At 44.4% G+C, this 22925-nt stretch overlaps 2 protein-coding genes across 3 annotated transcripts in view; one reads left to right on the forward strand and one right to left on the reverse strand.

The window, feature by feature from the left end:
• Window positions 1-738: 738 nt before the first annotated feature.
• On the reverse strand, window positions 739-21547 carry ARL5B (ARF like GTPase 5B). The gene is made up of 6 exons (XM_083189321.1): window positions 21288-21547; window positions 14684-14744; window positions 11741-11888; window positions 6123-6206; window positions 4981-5132; window positions 739-3525 (listed from the first exon to the last, which is right to left on the reverse strand). The coding sequence occupies exons 1-6, from the start codon at window positions 21331-21333 to the stop codon at window positions 3477-3479; spliced, it is 540 nt and encodes a 179-aa protein (XP_083045447.1). The 5' UTR covers window positions 21334-21547; the 3' UTR covers window positions 739-3476.
• A 199-nt stretch (window positions 21548-21746) lies between these two features.
• The window catches only part of NSUN6 (NOP2/Sun RNA methyltransferase 6), a 62159-nt gene continuing 60980 nt past the window's right edge, over window positions 21747-22925 (forward strand). The window contains exon 1 of one of the 2 annotated variants that reach the window (XM_083189317.1): window positions 21747-22041. The gene's annotated coding sequence lies outside the window, so the exon portion shown is untranslated. The remainder of the gene's footprint in view (window positions 22042-22925) is intronic. The other variant, XM_083189316.1, reaches the window with a different exon arrangement.

Genomic DNA, 22925 nt, shown 5'->3' on the forward strand with positions numbered 1-22925 from the left:
AGTGTTGAGCTGTGTCACCAGGACCATTGAAAGAGAAAAGTACAATAGAAGCATTCTGGGTACTAAGAACACATTTCCTTTCTTGCAATGTTATAACTATCCCAAGTTAAAACTATCCCAAGTTAAAACTATCCCAAGTTAAAACTATCCCAAGTTAAAACTATCCCAAGTTAAAACTATCCCAAGTTAAAACTATCCCAAGTTAAAACTATCCCAAGTTAAAACTATCCCAAGTTAAAACTATCCCAAGTTTCGTGCGTCAGTTACATTTTTGCAGGGGGGTTGTCTTGCTGAAAATTCTGTGCACTTGTGCATAAAGTCTATTCAGGGGAGCCAGAGATGCTGGTGGCATGACCAACAGCTCAAAGTTCACCATGCATGCCACCAGTGACAAAAAAGGGGAGGTGTGGCTTAGGGAGCACAATTTTTGAGAAACCACTGCCCCTTTTACATAGGCCACAACAACTTTTAGGGCAAATACAGACTTCAGGGTCGGTACTTCACTTGTTTTCAGGTAGCAGTTCACTTGGAGGGAGTGAACTGCTACCTGAAAACAACTGAAGAGCATACACACACTGTAGGGTTGCACAAGAAACAACGTAGTGACGTAATAAGCAGTAATGTGTGTAGTCGGGACATCACGGAATATACCAGCTATATCAGACTGATGATTTCACAATCTTTCTTTGAAAAACAAAAAGGGCTTTACAAAGTGTCGAGACAAATAACAAGAGGCAATTTGATAAAATGCATTACATATTTATTTGTAACTTAAAAAAAAAAAAGTTTGTTTCAAAACTTTTATTTTATAGTTTTACATAATTATCATAACCTGACAAAAAGGTGCAATACTCTATGGTCAAATCCTCATTTGTAAAATGAATAGAGAACTAGCAACAGTAGCTCGCCCGGCTCAGGAGAGCGGGTGGGGCAACAAATAGGCACCTTATTTATATGCGATAAAGACCAGCACAAGTGCACCAACTGCCAATTGACCTTTTCTTTGCAATTCCAAGCAACTAAATACTTAATAGAAATGTAGGGAAATTTAGGATTACCAACAACAAAAATAAAAAACCACAAGTGTCTATATGAATAATGGAGAACCAAAGTGGAGAATAACATAGAATTAAAAAAGTCGAAGTGATAAACGTAAACCCATATAATTATGCCTTGATAGAAGTGATGAAGCATTTACACATTCAGAGCCCATACACCATGCATATATTAAAAAGGCACTAAGAATAACTGTCCTCTGTATCTGTCTAATGCAGGGGTATTCAAGGCGTGTGGGCCTCAAGCTGCTGTGGCACTACAAATCCCAGCATGCCCTGACAGTTTTGGAATGTCCCAAGAGGAAAAGCAGGCCTGGCAAGCTGGGATATGTAGTTCCATAGCACATTGAATACCTCTGATCTAATGTATATTATTCCAGTTCAAAATGGCAGTAATTATGGCCATAGAGCTTATTAGTTATTGATCTTACCTGAAAATAAATCTTCCATCCTCAATCTTCTATTCGCAAATGAACATTACATATGAACAATTTATGCAACCCAGTATGTTAGGTTAGCACCCAGATCTAAAGGTGCCTACACACTGTACAAATTTTTTGACCAATTTGGTTGAAAGACATTTCCATTGAACCCAGTGTCCTGGACGAAAGATGTTGATGAAAGATATTGACAACAGACGAACGACAAATGATGATGCGCATAAACGCCAGTTGTTCATCAAGATTGTTCGTCAACTGTGCATGCAGCTCAATTTGGATATCTTTCAAAAAGAGCCGAGATCTTTCGTCTTTCGTCAACATCTTTCATCCAGGACACTGGGTTCAATGGAAATGTCTTTCAACCAAATTGGTCAAAAAAATTGTACAGTGTGTATGCACCTTTGGGTTAGGTCACCAGTGGGGTTTGCAAAAGTAAAGCTGAAGACTGCCCTCTACAGTTATATGTACATGAAAGTCAAACTGTTTTGTAGTTCCACCCTCTAAAAAGGTGAATGGAGGAGGAGAGATGGAAGCTCAGACAACTGAACCCCTGAGATGGATGCACTGGGCACAGCAACCTTGACCGAGCTGGGACTAGTAAAAACGAGACATTGGCTGTCAGCTATCCAAGCTCTTCTTATCTGCTTTGGTAACGTGTTTCTGTGCACCACATCAGTGTAACTCTAGAGAAATATAATCTAATAAATCTTAATAAAAACCCACAGCCCTAACACCCAAATATATTAACCAAGACACATTAAAGCAAATATATAAAGACAAATGAATGGCCCACTGGCTGCGGACAGAGCTAGTTATAACCCTTTATCCTTCAGTTCTCCATTACACATCTTGCACGATTTCTAGAGAATGGTGTTCCATCCAAACAGAATAAGACTGTAGCATGTTTGTGAATGCTTAGGACTAGACATTATATACAAGCTGGCTGCATCCCTGTTACAAGTAGGTGTTTGCGGGCAACATCTAATTGGAAAACGAAAAACAAAACGATATAAAAAAATTTGACATACTGAATAACGAACTGAATTTTGCAAGATCAGAAATCACATGACCTCTTATCTGACATAAGAAAATGAAAAAAAATCATCAAAAATGATCAAATTACATAAAACCTTTTTATTCCCAACGTAATAGCAATGATGAATGAAAAAAAAAAAAAAAAAAAAAAACATATCTAACCTGTCTGCCCAATAAGGAAACACCAGGAGATGTAGTGTTGTAAAATACTTATATAAAGTATACAGGGTTTATAAAGGTAATTAAAAAAAATCCACAGAAAACAATATAGACATTTCCTCCAAAAAAAAAAAAAGTTTTAGGAAACGTTTTATGAGTTAGATATTTAATTGCACCTTCTAGAATGAAAAAAGTCTGAAATGCTATGTTACTGAATAAAATCCTTTGTGTAAAAAGCTTTCATACACAGTAGATTAAAACAATCTTCCAGCCTTCGTTCTGTACAATGCTGTGCTGCTTTGCCATGGAGACGAAGAGGTCACAAATTGAAGTAACAGTTGTGTGTTGCAGCGTCTCCAGTCACACGAAAACTAGAAAAATTGACCCATTAAGACAGAGGTAGGCAGATCTGGCTCCTCTGCCGTTGTGGAACTACTGTACTCAGCATGTGGGTAAATAGCTTCACAGCGTCTGAAGAACCACAGGTTATCTGTACCTGCAGTAAGCAATTTTGTTTAAAAACCATTAAAAAGAAAAAAAAGCTACATATTGTAAAACGGCAGTGTGTGCGTTAATTGATCTGGTTTGTACAAATGAATTGATAAAACATGAAAAATTGTTCTTCGGTGAGGTTGTCTGTAGTGTATTCACTTTTCAGGTATTTTCCTGATGATGCGTCACTTGATTCAAGTGTGGCTCAGAGAAAGCTCTGATGTTTCTATAAATTAAGCGTGGAGATGTTGTAATGTAGGACAGTACTTGTGACCTGTGCCCTGCTGGTGGCGAGTTATCTCACTCCGGTCCTGCAGGTCATCCATTCAAGGCCTTGACATAATCTGCAGAGGAAGAGGTCATTTGTATCAGAGACTTTTCTGTCTGCAACTTTCAAAGACGGAACTCCTAATGTAATCATTATTTAAAAGCATTTATGGAAACGCACTTTGTATCAGTGTTGCCATTTACAGTTCAGATGAGGCAACAGAAAGTTGAAATTCAGTAGTCGTTCCCTCCCCAAACATTTCTTACACAGCCGTTAGTAGGGGGCCAAAAGTCATAAACCATATATTAAAGCATTAGCACTGACCTCAGTGCTGTGAGGCAGTAATACTAGCCATTACACCGTCAGTGCTGCCCCTTATATAAGATGTTGGGTATGGAGAAAGAATGGAAACGGTAGAACATTGCAGGAAAAGAACACGTGAGATGCAGTTACCAGATAGCATGTGCTCCAATGGAGAGAAGCAGAAGAGCAGGGAAATAGGAATGGGAGCAATTCAGCAGTGGAGATCACTGTGCGTAGAAGGCCAAGTTTCCATGCAAATCACATTAGTCTCCCCTGGTTAATGGGCAGTCACCGAAAAGAATGAGTTTGCATCTCCCATGTCACATATATTACAGACTGTGTAACAGTTATCATTACTGACTCACAGCACTGAGGTCATAAGCTCAAATGCCACCACGGTCCTAACTGTGTGGAGTTTGTATATTACCCCAGGAACTTGTGTGGGTTTACTCCAGGTACTCCAATTTCCACCCACACATATCCGATTTGGACTGATTTCGCCCTACCCCAACGGATCGGGCAGAGAAATCAGATGTGTTTGACATCCCCTCCAAACTGATGCGTGGGAGGTCGGACGGGCTGCAAATAAAATCTAATGTATCGGACCCATCAGTGCACATTGCAGGCCCCTATGTTTTTTTCAGCACTCAGGATGTGTTGGGTCCAATCTGTAGGTATGTGCCAGCAGTGAAGCACCGCTGGCACATACATGTGTGCCGCGGCGCGGTCCGGCCGCTGATTGGCTGAGAGAATGCTCTCAGCCAATCAGATGGGAAGCCAATAACCGGCCGGCCAATCTTTTCAAAATATATATTTTTTAATTCAGCATCTGCTTTCTGCCCGGCTTCTTCCGCTACGTACTATGTGACGCTGCCCAAACCCTGCCGATCACCAATGTCTGGACCCTGCTACCTGAAAGTTTTTTTACATGCCATAAATCGCATGCGATTTATGGCATGTAAAAATGTCACATCAAGTGCCAAATCATAAGTGAGCCTCCTGGGTATCTGCCGGTGGAGCTCAAGGGTCAAACTGGTCCGACTTGCCCTTAGGATTAGTGTATGGGGGCCTTTAGTGTGTGTGCATACAGATGTGGTCAGGAATATAGACAGTAAGCTCTATTGGGGCATAAAGATGACCCATCCAATGAGGTGAATGGGAAAAACATTCTCTGAAAACCGCTGGGAATGTGTGTGCACTATATAACAACTTAATAAATGATACATACCCCTCTCCGGTAAGAGCACAGCAGGACTGGATGTGCCATGGATGATCCTTTATGGAGCTGAGGGTGAGGTATTTAGAAATGTCTGCCGCAGTCATGCACCCATTCATGTCCTGTTTGTTAGCGAATATGAGAACCGCAGCCTTCCGTAGGTCCTAAGGAAAGGACAATGCACAAATCCTGATCATGGTGTGTGACTTAAGCTATATTAGTATAGTTGGGTAACCTTGCTCATCAGCAGAGCACACAATCATTTACAAACTAAACCTTCATAGTCTGAGGACAATATCTTATAAGTACAGGAGGAGTCTCCCATATACAAAATGTTATGTGACAGGGATGCAACATTGTTTTGTAGAAGGACATATTGTGGATTACAGGTCTATTTTCTATTATACAAAGCTGAAAGCCTTAAATACAGTGTACTGTAGTTCTGTCAGACATTCAAACTGAAGAAGGAGATCCTATTATCCGGGAGATGTTCCATAAGGACATATCATGGTGTAAAACAGATGGACAGCAGGTTTCAATTACTTTGTCTGTGTGCCTCAATTTACTTGTTTACATGTTACATCTTATCTGCACAATGAGGGGTATATAAACATAAGGAACCTAGTACATAAAGCTGCAAAAGCTAAAAAAGATGCCACATAATTATAGGGCCAGACTGCCACTCTGGGCAAAAGCCCAAAAAACACCTAAATGCCTAGCGCCCCCCCCAGCACTCTGTTCAGGTGCCCAGCATACAAGGATCCGTACCGCAACACCCCCCGTGACCCGCATTCAGGGTCCCTAGTCAAACATAGGCCTGCACCGGGATGCAGTTTAAATCCCAGCGGTCGGGATCCCGGCACTTTCTCCCCCCCCCCCGTGGGTGTCCACGACACACTCAGAGGGAGAATAAATTTGTGTGCCAAGCGTAGCGAGGCACCGGGCCCACTGCGTGGGAAGCGCAGCGAGCCCGCAAGGAGGGGGGGGGGGGCGATCCACGTACCCCCCTTGTCGGGATTTTGAACGCCGGGATCCCGACCGCCGAATCCCCTGCTGCCACTAGAGTGCCAGGGCTATCCGGGAGGATATGCATGTTGGGAACTTGGGTCATTGTACAACACCAGATTAAGTTATGTATGTCAGTGGTAACTTACTTCATGAGCAAGCATTCTGTAGAGCTCCTCTTTTGTAATGGAGAGTCTCTCTCGGTCAGTGCTGTCCACAACCAGGATAATAAACTGAGGAGGCAAACATTTTCTTTTTTAGTAAAAAAATGCAACATCGTAGGTTAACGCAGTAAGAGAAAAACTAAACAAAAAAAGAAACGAAAAAAATTCCCAAAATTACCTCCATTTTTCTGTTATTGGGCACGGCTGTTATCCCCAGGTTCTAACAATGTAAGACAATATAGTAAACAAGCTGGCTGCTGCGAGTTACACCACCATCTCCTTGTATATCAGTTTAAAAACGTTAGGTACTGCTCTACGCAACTATAATGGACATTTCCATTAACAGGCAACTGCATCGAGCAGGGTGGCTATTCACCAGGCAGTGGCGTAACTACAGAGGGTAGGTGAGGCAGGGCGTGCGGGCTCCGTGTCTGGAGGGTCAGTGATACGTGCACTAAGCAGCGCTGGCTCAAGGCGTTCTGTTTCTCAGCGATGATTATTATACAGGTGAGTGGCAGCATCAGCATCCTGCACCTACTGTCTCTCTCCCTCCTGGTTTAGTGTATACAGTCGGTGGCGGCTGCTGCTGGCGGAACTGTGCAGAAAGTTAACTTCCAGCGGCAGCAGCAGGGAGTGTGGGTGTCAGGCAGATGCTGCACTGTCAGCACTAGGGTGATTATTACTGCATCCAGCCACATAGGCTGCATCTGACGCGCTGTCCCGAGCCCACTCCTGCCAGTACCCAGGGATGTCAGTCAGGGTGGTGTTCTCCCTTGAGCTGTGACTGTAGGCCTTTTGCGCAGCATTGCACTACCTTACCATATACTATCTGTCTATCTACATGTCCCGGTGTAAGCCCCCTGTACTGGTCACAAGCCAGGGCTGCTGCTGCACTGTTTCACCACTAAACTACCCTAGTGTTATGTTGCCATATGTCAGTGATGTACCAGTCTGGCCACCAGGCATCTTTCTTCACCACGTACTGCCATATATCCTGCAGACTGGCCATAAGCCTGTGTGTGGGAATCAGTATAAGGCCATTTTTTTAATATAACAGCGCTCCTTGGCCCCTTTCCCTATCTCTGTAAACATGCCATATTCCGGTTGTGTAGGCACAAATACCAGTGGTGTACAAGCATTTGCACACCTGGCTCCTAGGGTTACGTCCTGCCACTCCAGTTCTATTCTAGGTCACTTTCATGTTCTTATTGCTTGAATCAGTTGATTCTACTTCCCTTTCAATCCTCTATCCTCTCAACTCCTCTACCCCTGCCCCTCTCCACCTCTGTGGTCCGTCACGTCCTGTACCCCTCCCTCTCTCCTCCTTTCTTCCATTACCCCCCCCCCCCCCCCCCCGTTCTCATTGGTGGTGGAGGGGGCTCCCTCTCAAAATTTTGCTATGGGGCCCTCACAGCAATAGTTACGCCCGTCACCAGGTCTACAGAACACTTCTTGCCAGGAGGGACATGGCTCACAGACCACCACCTAGGCTGGCAGGGTCACGTATACAGTACGTAGCGAGAGAATTTGAGAACATTTCTTGTATGAACGGTTATGTAAGAAAAAAGAAAAAAGGAAATTGAAGGGAGAACAGCCTTTGGCAACAAAAGACCGTAATATAGAGTAAGTACAAAAGGAAACCAATTTTTAGTTATGGAGCAAAGTAACCAGAGAAAGCTGGGGCAGAATTATATTACAGCAAGCAGATAGGCGGCACCACCAGCTATAGTTAAATAAAGCCAACGTTTCAAGTGCTTTTGATGCATTTTTCGTCAGGGACTCAAACAGTCCAAACGTACCGACATATATTGCTTACACCCAGTGTAAGCATCCCACTCAGGCTAAGGGGGATATCCAATCCAGGGTCATATCTGTCGGGCTGGCCCAACAGCCGTGACCCTGTCCCGTTCTCGGCCGGCTCGACTAAGAATCGGCAGGCGGGATTCCATGTCCTGCCCGCCGAAAGCCGCAAAGGGGGCGTGGCAGCGAGATACGGCCGTGGATCGTCAAGCTGTGGCCAGGAGCGTGACAATCCACGGGTGGTCTCGGCAGAATGGGCCCGACTGCTTCTAAAGTAGAGATCCCTGTTCAATACTTTCGAAAAAGACAGCATTGAATAGGGGATTGGGAATAGCGGCGGGAGATTGAGTACCCCCATAGACTTAATGGCGCCAGGCACCCGGTAAGCAGAGCGCTGTCCCCAGACGAGCATCACACAGTGTCCACCTGATCACTATAGTGACAGGCCCATCACCATAGCAACGTACATATATACATACATTTATAATCTTAAATAGAGCTGCTGCTTTTTCTAGATAGAATACTATATAAGAGACATAGCTATCTCTGAATCTAAGTCCTATGGAAGAAAATTATTATTATGGTTCTGTCCTTACTAATTAATAGGATTATTATCATAATACTTTGGTTAGGTAATGAGTTCTAGTATAATAAATGATCAGCATGAGAGAAAGTTTGTTTTCCTAGTGACTACATGCCACACCTGCACTGACGGGAAGGAAAGTCAAGTGGTAACCAGACAATATACGGTGGAATGGACACTAAGCTAGCAAACATACGCAGTATAAATACAGAGGACACAAGTTGTGTTACACAGTTCTCTGCAGTATACTGGTTTATACGTATCCTCTTTCCTAATTATAGACAACTAGTAAGCTCGCTCGACAACTATTCGAGGAAAACGAAAGCTAGTAGATGTAGTTTCACTCGCTGCCAACAGGTGGCAGTGTTTCGGAGCATCGCAGACACTTGACACATACATATATATATAAATAAGGGGTAAATTTGCTAAGATAGGAGTTCTATTGAAGATGAGATGTGGCCCATAGTAAGAGGTACATACGCATTGGGCGTTTTTCGCCAGTGTGTATGCACAGCGTTGATGGGGAAATAATTGCTGGTCACATACACACTGGGTGGTTTTGAGCTGTAAGCAGCTCAAATGGTAAAAGCGAAGTGTACCCTTACATGCGGGTCCACCTCATAGGTGAAAATCTACAAGCATTGGTGACCTGACCCCAATACACAGATTCTCGTTTCCTTCGACTAGACAGGGAAATCGGCAAAATAAAGCAAGTTATAATTAAATCCAACATCCACAATGATCCTGATGCATGTTTAAAATAAGCTGGGCCTACATTCTCAGCATGACCCCATCAGATATTGTGGTCGTCATCTGTATATTAGAATTCCACCTCTCGGGAGGAAATGTTTATTTTCCTCCCCTGTGAAGTACCAGGGTCAGGTCAGTTGGTTATCAGCAAATACACAGCCAGATGCAGCCAACCAGTGATAAAGGAGTATACACATGGAGCGATTTTGTGCCATTTACTAAGCAATCTGACTAGATTGCTTAAAAAGTAAGCACATATCTCTCCCTGTGTATGCCCGAGAGATTAATTATCTCTTGGAGCAAATTTGTGCTATTTTCTAAGCAATCTGACTAGATTGCTTAGAAAGTAAGCACAGATCTGTGTGTATGCTTCAAGAGATTAAATATCTCTTGCTAACTAAGTCAGTGCATGCAGTCACAATCTAGTCAAATTGCTTAGCAAATGACTGCAAATCTGTCTGTGTGTACAGAATGAGAGATACTGATCACATTCTCTTATCCTGAACCACTACTACAAGCATTTTTTTGCTTAAGCACAAATCTCTGCGTGTGTATGTGCTCTTCATGGGCAATCTGGACACCAGGAAATAGCCTACCCTAAATAGCTTAGCATGTGTGTATGCCCCTACAGGATCAGTTGGGCATGTTGAAAGAGTTCTCATGCTTGATCCTCGCCGATTGGTCAGAGCCACACACAGTGTCAGCATGAAAAACCTGGCAATCTGATCAGGCCAATAATTGTAAGCCAGGCATAACTGGCACACAGATGAGGGACTATGGTGTACATGACAAGTAGAGGCTCCCACAGCAAACCGATCCTGTTCACAAAGCTGCGCATCTGCTGGTAATAGTAGTAGATGAGTGGCTTTCCCGGTGCTCATGTGGGAGTGTGCATCACCGCTCGTCGCCGGGCCATACACACGGGGCTACTGAGCTAAAAGCCGCTCAAACCTGGTGTTTTGAGCGTCTTTCAGCTCAAAGTCGCCCAGTGTGTATGGGCTTTAAGAACTAAATCATACTTATGTTCCAGTGTTCATCCTATGTGATAAAAGGCTAATGTGGCCTACACAAAGAGATTTGCATCAGCGATTTTGCTCAGCAATTTAGCATGAGCTATTTCCCTTGAACTTCCCGGAATCTAGGTCGCTCAGCGATATGCGCCAGTGATTGTGCTAAGCAATTAAGCATAGGCGATTTCTGTTAAGCAAGGGAAAACGGAGAGGGCGTGTTTGGTTGACAAAACCGCTGATCGCTATTGCTCGTGTCACAAAACACAGGAGATGTGCAGTCATTTGCAAAACGATCAGACTAGATTTATCCATCAGGCTGGTTATACATCTCCCTGAGCTAGCGACGTGCGGGGCCACGCACCACAATTGCTATGGGCCCTACACACAGAGCGATGTGTGCTTATTTTCCAAGCGATCTAATCAAACCGCTTAGAAAATAGGCCAAAATCGCTACGTGTGTAGGCCCCATAACACTGCTCCTCACCTCTATGTGGGTGGGAATGAAAGCATTTTGCGTACCGGCGTGGAGCGCACAGCCCCCACAGAGAGAAAGTAACATCCTAGCTTGGCGGCAGCACATACACCACAGCTCAGGCTCCTATAGCAAACAGCTCATTCCCTGCTGCTATGGCAATAATCTTCTCCTCAATAGACCAATGAATGAATCAGCTGAAATATATATGAATAGCAATTATCTGCTACAATGTTTCCAGGTCAGCTGTCAGTAACTTCAATAGGTTCATGATAAATGTATGGCGGGCTTATCCCAATACAATGCAATGTGCCAGACTCTACTGGCTGCAACTAGAAACAGGGATGAGCAGAAACACAAAACCTCATAATACTACAGAGAAAAAAAGGCAACACGATTGCAGCAGCACTAAAGCTGGCCATACATCAGAAAGATCGATCTTAAGATCGATTGCGCTCATGATTGTGTACAATTTCCCTTGAAATCCCTGGCAGTCCTTGGTGGTTTTTGGACACACAATCCATCATACAATCCATCATACAATCCATCATACAATCCATCTACTGCATGATTGTGTACACAAGATGTGCACACAATCTGCATACAATCCATCTTACAATCAGTCATACAATCCATCTGCTGATTGATTGTATGATTATGTACATAAGATGTGCACACAATCCATCTTACAATTAGTTGAGATTGTATGATTGGGTACAATATCTTTCTGATGTATGGCCACCTTAAGAACACCGGAATGTCACATATGGAATCTCTGGAAGCCTATGGTCACATTCTCTGTGTATTCCGGTAACTGTGCACCTTCTATAGACTACAGACGGTCTTGCTGCATACGAGTTTTCTGCTTTCTTCCATCCGTCAGTACAAGGAGGCCTGTGATTACTTAGTGGGTTCGGTAGAACAGCCGAGTCATGGAAGAACAAACACTAGCCGGCATGGAAAGCGTGGACACACTGTTTGTCATTACCTCGGTGTTGGAATAGTAGGTGTTCCATGACGAGCGCAGGGATTCCTGACCGCCAATGTCCCACATCAAAAAATGGGTATTCTTCACGACTATCTCTTCTACATTGCTTCCGATGGTTGGAGAGGTGTGCACGACTTCATTCATCAAGCTGACGGAATAGAAGAACAGAAGATATGGAATTTATAACTGTCACCGACGACCCTTCCTCCGGTCACCATAGAACCAGATCGGCCTCCAGATAATGAGCATGGAAACCTTTCCCAACTCACAATCGAATGATTTTTCTGTCCGTGCGTAACCCAGAAGCTACTCAGCCGGACTGGACGTCACACACCTTTCCTGACAATGCGCAGCCCTGATTGCTGGGCTGTGGATTCGCTGCCTAGCGGTTTATCGATAGACTGCACAGGTCAATAAACTTGCGAAAGGCTAGCAATTAAAAAGAGCTGGATTTTATTGCAGGATGGCCTCGTTCATGGGTACTACGAGCTTTAGGCATGGGTAGTCAATCGTTAATCAGATAGGCAGTGAATTCACAGCCCTGCAATCATGGCTGAATACGCAAGTCGGGAAGGCAAAGCAAACCCCTTTAACCTTCGGAAACATACTACAGACAGGGGATGACTTGTATGGCACTCAGGCAATGTAGGATGTGTGGCCTATTAATGCAACATAGGGGCTTTGGGCCACTAAATACATTTTTGGGTTTAGTGTACAACACACTTAAGTGACTGCAACGTACCTCACCCTCCCACACTGAACACTTATTAACCCCTTGGGTGGTATGCCCGGAAATTTTCTAGGCTCAGCTGCACTGCCGCAGCGGGCTGCCCCGGAAAATTTCCAGGCATACCACTCTAGCGTACGCCGGAGCTCCACTGCCGCCACTCACTTCACAGTAGTGACGTAAGCAGCAGCTTGGGAACGCTCAGGTGTTCAGACGCCCGAGTCCTCCCGAGCCTGCCGCCTGTGGAGGGGAGCTACGGCGTACAAACACCGGAGCGGAGGTGAGGGGGGGCCCATACACTCTGTGGTGGGTTTTGCTGGGGCAGGACAAACCTGCCCTAGCAAAACCCACCACTCAAGGGGTTAAAGGGTCACATTAAAATGTATTCAGTAAGTCTTTAGAACTGCGCCACTGCTATGTCAGCTTTCTTTTGTGTTTTATAGGGTGAATACGCACATCCTATGGCCCTTAATCTGGTTGACTCGCTCGGGCGTGAATTTGCACCCTTGCAAATTAACCAGAACTCGCCCTACGAATGGTGGTAATCCCACCCCCTTCATACGCCAGGTTCGTTCACCTGGTATGCGAATGGATGTTTTACATAAACATCCATTCACATGCCAGTGGGATCCTCCCCATCTTTCGATGGCCGCCGACCATCGGATGATGTTGAAGGCGCACGCAGACCACTCGTACATATCCGTGTAATTCCAGGGAATTGGGTCGGGCAGCTGACATCCGGTTATGCGTCATGAATGCATTAGCATGAGTGCGCTCAGCGGTTTCATGGGAACGCCCATGAAACACTGGGCGTTCACATTTGCTAATCGGCCTGCCCAGCACCCCACATCCCTCTCGAAAGGCAGGGAGAATGCACTCGAACAGATTTTTCGCCAACATGCACCAGCCGTATACACATGCACAGAAATGCTGCTGCGCATGCGCAAAACATCGGTCCCCGTTGCTAGATTTGACAATGTCGAAATGTACATAATGTTAAAATGACAATGTATATTCATGGTAATTAATGGTAACCCCAATACAAAGGTCATCATTACAATGTTGACAATTTATATGTTGATATTAGGCCAAAGTCAACTTATTACGGTCACCGTTGTAGGTGGAAACCTTGTGGGGTCCATTCAGTTAGGGCCAAAAGGGGGAAAGTTTCAGTTCAAACTTCATATAAACACCAGCAACAGAACTCGCACCCACTGACCACATGAAAGCCAGATTACATTTTATTGTAGGATAAAGACGGTATTATTCACATGTTATTGTAGTAGGATAAAGACAGAATTAATTAATCAATTAATGAGATGATGGAAGCATAAAATATAAGTTGCTTTTAAGAAACAGCTCCTCATTCACCACTGCACATCTATGTACACACAGACAATGGAGTTGGTTTACACTAAACCCTTTGAAACATTGGGCTCCATCACCATTGCTGCCCACCTGTAGTATGTATGGGTGTATCGTTTGTTTACAAAATATCAAACACAAATGTTACCACATAAAACTTGTAAAAGCCATGACAGGATGTGTTCTAGTATGTACATGCCCATGGCAGCTTGGTATAGCTATGACAAAGGATTTGATAGTAAGGAATTATCTCCAGTTCTGAGAAGTTAAAACTTTTACATTATGGGGGATATGCGGCCGGGATTCCGACTGTCGGAAATTCCCAACAGTCAGAATCTAGTCCGTTTTTCGCCAGCTTCCGACACTAATTCGACTGTTGGTGTTCAATTTACCAAGAGTAGAATGTCGAAGTCATGAAATCGGTGAAAACGGCCGTGAATTCGACAATACGCGCCGTTTCTGAAAAAAAAAAATAGATCAAACTTTATTTAAAAAAAAAAAAAAAAAAAGCGTTTACGCTATCGGTAAAGGCAGCATTGAATAGGTGAGTGCTGATATTGCCCCTGTTGGGAAATATTGTCATAGATTAAATACCCCCCTATAACTGAAAAATATAAACTAGGAGATGTTTGCAAAACCAATTGAATTGCTCATTTAGCACCCACTAAAAACAAATGAATCCCCCCTTCCAAAAAATATTTTGCCATCATAACTCAGATGTGAGCATTTCCATTTCGAGAGTTTACAGCTCTATCAAACAACAGAAGAAGTTAATTACTACAAAGCATTGGACAGTTTTGAAATAGAGCATAGTCCTGTACGTAAGTGTGGTCAGCAGATGTAATACTTACAACTGGTAAAGAATCGTTGTTTTTCCTGCATTATCCAGCCCCACAATGATCACCTTGTGCTCTAAAAAGGACAAATATAATTAAGGAAATTATTAATGAACAGAAAAGCACAATTTTAGATAGATTATGTCAGGTTCCAGCTAACTAAGGCTGAGTACACAGGATGGGATAGATCGTTCATATAGCAAAACGATATATCGCTAGGGCATCGGGGACTGTGCACACCCGATATGACTGAATGTTCACAGACCTATCAGGTCAGCCATGCAGCACCGCCAAAATAGATATATCATGCCTTTGGCTGGTGGAGGAGGAGTCTTTGACATGTACAGTAGGTCTTTACCTATATCTTCATAGGACACAAATACAATTCTAAAATACAGACAATGTCACAGAGCATTTTTTTATGTTTTTTATTTTTTTTGTTTTGTCTATTTGAGAAAGCATTTGTGATCATCTCGGAATCGGGCCCTTTAACATAAGGACAGTCCAATAGTTAATGATTATAATCTATGTCTTATGTTGTTTGGTGTTATTCTGATTGACTTTTCCAATAAAAAGGGACCTCTAAATGATATGAGCAATACTGGGGAGGGGAGGAAACAGGCCACCACCGAATAAAGAGAATGAGCACTGACTGATTAATCTGCTACTCGCTAACAGACCTTAGCACAGAACAGTGCGCGGCGATATGTTGGCTTGGTTCCGCCACTCATCTCACTGAGCAGAATGGCCAAGTCTACTGATAGCACAAACTAGAGAAAAAACACAGCAAATAACCGCGGAAAAACATTTAGTGGTGCAGATGTAAAATGTGTTAAGATTAATATGGTGCCCGATTCAGACCTGTTCATTAGGCTGCGTATACTCACATCCAGACGAACAGTTAAGTGCTGCCGGTTGCCCCGCCAGACCCCCAACACCATCGAACACTTGGCCGAATTTGGACCCATGGTTGGGATGTGTTCAAACTCTTAATTGAGCTGTAATGGGGGCTGGATTGCACACCCTAAATATAATAGGTGGAATGGAGGCACATCTTTTAGAATTAGATTGTGCAGTACAGCCTCACCATAAAGGCTATATTGTATACATGGGACACATACAGAGCAACCAATGCAGGGAATGGAGACATTGGCCCAGTATGTATACTTGTCTATCCCCTAACCCCCCACAACATAACCCCTAACACTAACACCAACACACACACACACACACACACACACACACACACACACACACACACACACACACACACACACACACACACACACACACACATATATAAACCCCCCCACGGCCTAACCAGAAATTCCCTGCTAGTTCCTAAACCTAACGGTAACCTGACCCACATACCTATGACCAGGATGCCAACTATATTGGATACATTTATATGTCAGTATTAGGAATGGGTTTGGGGATAGCAGCCTCTTGGGTTGGTGTGGCCAGGCTGCTTTGAGGCATCTTGTGCTGTGGACTTGAACCTTGATGTCACCTGGCCATTGTAGGTGGGCGCAAGTTTTTGGGATAGAAATTATGCTTGGAACCTCAGATTTACTACAGAGTATATTAGGTTTTCCATTGTGCTACTGCATTCTCTTTTTTTTCTGTTAAAATAAAGCTGTCCAGCATTGGTGAGCTACATGCAATGCAGCTGGTACTTATGCAGCAGTCAGGGCTAGTGCCAGCTGGAACTCAGAGCCGGGAAGAATAAAATACCAAGTAATATTATTAAAAGCTACTGGACTTTATAGTGTTATGAAAGTACTGAAGAGTGGACAGGATACGGTCATTGGGTCACCAGCAAGTTGTTAGACAGTCATTAGATCGACATGGGGCTTTTCACTGTTTTTTGAGCCAACAGGCGGTATTTGATGCCCTACCATCCACAGGGGCGTGGTGGGCCGCAGTGCACTTTAACCTGTGTCCATGGGTCCAAATTCGGCCAAGTGTTTGATGGTGTGGGGGTCTGGTGGGGCAACCGGCAGCACTTAACTGTTCGTCTGGATGTGAGTATACGCAGCCTAATGAACAGGTCTGAATCGGGCACCATATTAATCTTAACACATTTTACATCTGCACCACTAAATGTTTTTCCGCGGTTATTTGCTGTGTCGACATTCATGTAAAAAACAGTGACAAACCCCATGTCAACCTTTTGACTGTCGACCTAATGACTGTCTAACAACTTGCTGGTGACCAAGTGATCCACACCCAAGTGGATCCCCGAAGCAGTTTCCCATGGTATTCAATCAACTTCAAGTGAGCATTCATTTAGTACATTTCAGGGTTATGCTGGCCATACGGGCGTGCTTTCCGTGCTTAACTATCACGGATCACATTGCATTGCATTGCCTGTGCATCCAATGCGATGCAGTGTGATGAAAACTAAGTACAAAAAGTATGTGCAAGCACATACTTTTTGTACTGTGCGATGAGGTGCCGCGGGAACGCGCACCTCAAAGCACAGAGCGCACAGCCCGCATCGCAGCGTGTATGGGCTGCTTTACACAGTGGGATAAAATGGGCAGAATGATGCAGAGAAGTGGTAGAGCAGATGAGAAAGTGGGTGTCAAAAAGTTGGGGTAAAGAATACAGCAAAGATGAAGAGGAGTGATGCGGGGTGGAGAGTAGTTACGATATGTATTAAAGCTGGTGTAATATCCAAGATTAGCGCATGAGCACGGCATCTATTCACCTTGACCAGGTGGCTTGGTCAACATATGTGCCAGACACGCCCCAACAATGTCGGCGGCGGCACACCCACATTAGCGTGCAGACCTTTCCCCCTCCTCCCTGCCATGATCCTGGAGAAATCACTATTAACTATATCGGCTGCGACCAGGGTAACCTAGTGTATTTGGGGCTTAACAGTAGTAGAAGGTCTTCACTTGTACGTTCAACTGCAAACATAATATTGACAGAAGAGATTAAAGCTACAGGCACTATAAATAACCACAGGTTAAATGCAAAACTTTTCCAGGTCACGGATGGCTAATGTTTAAGAAGCAGACAAGATAAGAAAGCAAAGTGAGCTTTGTCCCCATGCTATAAGTATATTATCCACTAAATAACCTCCAGACACTATGGTCAAAAGTACATATTAAGAGTGGCACTGTTCTCAGGTTGAAAAGAATATTTTTTTTAAAACTCTATTAAAAAGAAAATCCTGGTGGTGGTGCGGGGACTAGATGTGGGAAACAATTCTATGGATATAAAATATAGCAATGATGGCTGCAGCTGGCTCTAACTAAATACTTTGTAGTAAAAGTGGCTGTGTTCAGCTAAAGAACTGCACACGTCAGTGGGGATCTCCAGCTCGGCAAGTTTCCTGCTCTGAGCGATGTAACTGGATTAATGCACATAACAAGCACACTTTGCAATGTCAGATAAGGTTGGCTGACCAGAATTACATGAGCAAGGCCTGTTAAAGTCACGATTGAAAACGACTACTACAAAAAGCATCAATATATTCCACCGTCGCAAAATTAAATTGACAAGTAGAAGTGTTTAAATTAGACCATCATTTTTCATATGGGTAACATGGTTTTCAGAAATTAACTACAGAAAAATCGGAATACTAAAAAGGAAGAGGAGATGACATAAAACCGCAGCAATGCATGGTGGTGGGAGGCGGAATGACTGGCATGCAATCTCACAGCTGTGCCACGTCTGGGTGAAAGATTATTTTTCTTAGAAAGCAAAGAGGGTTTTTCGGTTTCTGTTTTGTGTTGAGTACAAGCAAACATTGCATAGTTCACATGCCAAGGCAACAAAAACACGTCAACTGAACAAAAACACATCACATCTTGTACTCAGAAGACTTCTCTACACACCAGGGAGGAGGCAGTGAGGATTAAGAACTATATACAAGTGCTCCCAACACAAAGCAGCTAAACCACATTTTCCCAGAACATGGAAACTTCTTCTACAAAGTGTGACAGAAATATAAAGCCAGCCGATCAATGTGGTCCCCTGTTTTGGTCTTCAAACCATAACGGCCTCTAGAGTTGTGTGATAATCACATATCCTCCAAGAAATAATAATTCCAATACTCGGAAATATCGGACAAGCCCTACTCAATCCTCCTGCAGATTCGGCAAAAAAAACAAAAAAACAGACATTGATTTCCCCATGCACATAATTTCCGACTTTCGGAATCATGTTGGACGCGTCCTACCTCAGCCGTGGCTCTTTGGTGGCATTTCCCGTGAGACAGGTGAATGTTTCATAACACCAGTGGCCAGCTGTGACGCCAGCACCCTGATGTCCGCCATCCAGATGCATATTGAACCGGGTACCACCATATACTCAGACTGTTGGCGCACGTGCAACACACAACTTGAGCAGGTGGGGTACCATCATGCACGCGTCAACCACCGCTACAATTTCGTGGACCCAGACACTGGGGTTCATACCCAAAATATTGAAAGGCTCTGGGGCTCATGCAAGTGGAGGAACAAGAGACAGAGGGGCACTGTGCGTCAATACCTTAACTCCTACCGGCAGGAGTTTATATGGCGCAAAACCCTTGGTGCAGAGAACGCTTTCCTGCGCATTTTACACGCACTAACCAGCCGACACAAATGTTGACGCAGCTGCATCTGAAGGGAATGCAGAAAGAGAAGTATGACCGTTTTTAGCGTTTCTTGGACTTGTTATATGCGATTATTGAACATTGTTCAATGGGTTTTCTTCTTTATTGTTCAATAAAATCCAGTTGGCAATTAACACACATCGTCATTACTGTTTCAGATGGATAATATGCCAGGTGTGAATGTTTTCTTCAAACACCCCCACTATCCACGTCAGCCCGAAGCATGGCAAGTGCAGGGTGCCCCGCGAGGGGACACATTACGCGTCCTCCTGACCTGTTCATACCCCCACTATCCACGTCGTTATGGATTTGATTTCATAGTGTGGCGAGCCCTGCGCGGGGATGCAGAACACATTGAAGTAATCCGTGTCCGCTCACCACACTTTATAAAATCAACTCACGCCGACGTGGATGGGGAGGGGGAGTATGAACAGGTTGGGAGGATGTGGAATGCATCCGCTCGCCACACTTTATAAAATCAACTCACGCCGACGTGGATGGGGGGGGGGGGGGGGGGGTCGAGTATGAACAGGTTGGGATGCATTTGAAATGGAGGACTGACAAATGCGCCCTTTTTTGTGCAGGAGACGCACGTGCACCACACCCCCTAACCCTGTCCGGTCTGAGATGCTCACGCGTTGAACTAACATGAAGCGCGTCCTCCGATGCTGTTCCTGCGTCTGCCGGCACACATCCAACCTGTGAACGCCGGCAGCTTTACTCGTTACTTTACACTACGCTTGCTACGCTGCCTTACTACAACTACACTGGCTACAACTAATGTGTGAGGCTCGGCTCCCTGGCCGTGCGGGATTTCGCCGTCCGGCAGGAGCCGTAGTGTGTGAAACCGGCCGTAGGGTAGCTACTAGCCTGACAAAGCAATATTTAGGTCAACCCCCCTAGCACCCACCCTGTAGTGCAGCCCATCAAGTAAACTGTATGTTACAATCGTATGCAATAAGATAAATTGCATGCAATACATCTGTGAAATAAGCCCTCAAATATAAAATCTGACATGCAGGACTCCTGGGAAGCTGCCGGGGAGTTCAAAAGAAATCTGATACAATTTGAAATCTCGATAAATCGCACTAGCATATGGCCACCTTTAACTTTCCACCTGTCAGCAACCACTGGGAGACAGGATCCTATGATACACTAATAAGTGCAATAATGATGTGGCGGAGGACACTAACAGCGGTGCTAACAACGGCGGAGGACACTAACAGCGGTGCTAACAACGGTGCTTAAGGTGCGTACACACGGGGCGATTTTCTATAATATCGCGGGAAATATGGTCGCTAAGCGACCATATTGCCCGCGATGGGAGTGTGCACCGGCGATATATCGCCGGGTGCACGCTCCCGTTTTTACCCCTGTAGTGATCGCAGGAACATGCTCCTGCAACCAGCTGATTACCACTGCTGGGCTCCCCCCGGCAGTTTCTTTTTCATCAGCGACCATCTCTGGTCGCTGATGAAAAGGAGAAACTGAGCAATATATTGCTCAGCCATATATGGCTGAGCAATATATCTCCCCCCGTGTGTACGGGGCTTAACAACGGCGGAGGACACTAACAGCGGTGCTAACAACGAAGACACTAACAGCGGTGATAATAGTGAGGATAATTACAGCGGTGATAACAGTGAGGATAATTACAGCGGTGATAACAGTGAGGATAATTACAGCGGTGATAACAGTGAGGATAATTACAGCGGTGATAACAGTGAGGATAATTACAGCGGTGATAACAGTGAGGATAATTACAGCGGTGATAACAGTGAGGATAATTACAGCAGTGATAATAGTGAGGATAATTACAGCGGTGATAATAGCGAGGATACTAACTGGTGATAATAGTGAGGCGAATTACAGCAGTGATAATAGTGAGGATAATTACAGTGGTGATAAAAGCGAGGATACTAACTGGTGATAATAGTGAGGAAAATTACAGTGGTGATAAGTAGGGTCAGAATGATGGGAGGTACCCGGTACAGCAGCAGCACTCACCTTGGTTGCAGAAGAAGTTCCACAGCTTGGCGAAGATGAGGCCCATGCTGCGCCGCTCTAAGTCGGTGGCCGGCTGCTGAGTGTCAAGCTGCCCGCTCCATCCGCCCTCACCAGGGGAACCGTGCAACAATATCACTGACTCCTAACACACCACCGCCGCCGGCTGCAGCTGTGCCACTGCCGACCCGTAACCGACTCACCGACCGAGCGTCTGACGTGCGTGTGACGCTATACCCTCCCTTCCTCCTGCCCATTCAATAGAATCATTCCCTCTGACAGAGGACCAATCCCACGCCGGTTTTCTCATCCACATCGTACAGTGTCTGCTGTGACGGTCCGCTGATACTACCAGGGCGGACATTTTTTCGGAGACATTTTACATGAAAGTTACTATAACTTGCCCTACCCAAAATGGCGATTACTGGAGACAAATACAAGGAGTCAGTTTTAAACCAAAAGTCCTGTGTAAGGAAGCTGCGTGGACAATTAATTTATCGCCGAGTCGCTTGCTTCTTGTCTCTGTCCAGTACGTGAGTTTAGTCGGCTTAACGTCCTTTGCTGGGCTACACAAATACAATTGGACTACAGAAAAATGGCTGACACAGCAACGCTCTATGTGCCGAATAGAAGACTTTTAATATTTTTTTTTCTCGACTCGAGGTTTGGATTTTAATCAGGTAAAGGCTGATAGAGGCAGCATTTTGGTTATTCTATGAAGATTTGTCTTATGGGTCCTTAGTACTTCTCTACCCAGGTATTACTGGACTGTGGATGTATTATACATATTCTTGGCTGTTATGTATGTCATTCTGTTATTTGTTTTTAAGTTGCTGGTGTGAAACTATAAGTCCCAGCATGAGTCTCTGCTATTAAGACATGCTGGGACTTGCAGTGCCTCACAATAGCAGGACCACTGCTAATTGCCAGCTTTTGGTTATATACATATATATGTGTAAAATAATCAAATTCTTCAGGCAGGTGCGGTGCCGATGAGTGCCCTTACTACTTTCTTGGAATATTATTTGGGTCTATTGGACTGTTTGTAATTATACACCCCTGATATATATACTTGATCACATGCATTTGTTCTAGTTTATTTTAGTAGGCAAATTACTGACATATAGTAGCATATGTTTCCAGGCTAGGGTCGAGGCACATTGGGCCTACTTTACACCTGATCAGAAATCAGCAAAGTTGCAGATGACTGGGAGTAGGGGATACCGTCACTAGTAAGGCCTACACACATGCAGATATTAAGCCATTTTCTAAGCGACTTTGCTTCGTTTGGCAAAGTCGCTTAGAAAATGCCCCTACATCGGTGTGTGTGTGTAGGGGCTATAGCGACAGCAATGCGCATCGCTGGCCGAGATGGATGAGCAGTGTCCATCAATATTGGCATCGCCAGGGTTCGTTCACACGAGAACACTGGCGCTGTCAGCTCTGTGTGTGGGCTGGCAGCTCTGTGTGCTGGGCGACAGAGACACAGAACTGCCCGACCTAGCATAGCTAGGTCACCCTACACACATCGAATTCTGTGTACCATTTTCTAGGATGCAATAGAAAAATAACAGACAGAAAATGATTGGTTGCTATTGGTAACAACACCACTTTTCATTTAAAGAAGCTTAAGTAAATCTA

The sequence above is a fragment of the Crinia signifera genome, chromosome 5, assembly GCF_055691185.1.
Source record: "Crinia signifera chromosome 5, ASM5569118v1, whole genome shotgun sequence".
NCBI lineage: Eukaryota > Metazoa > Chordata > Amphibia > Anura > Myobatrachidae > Crinia > Crinia signifera.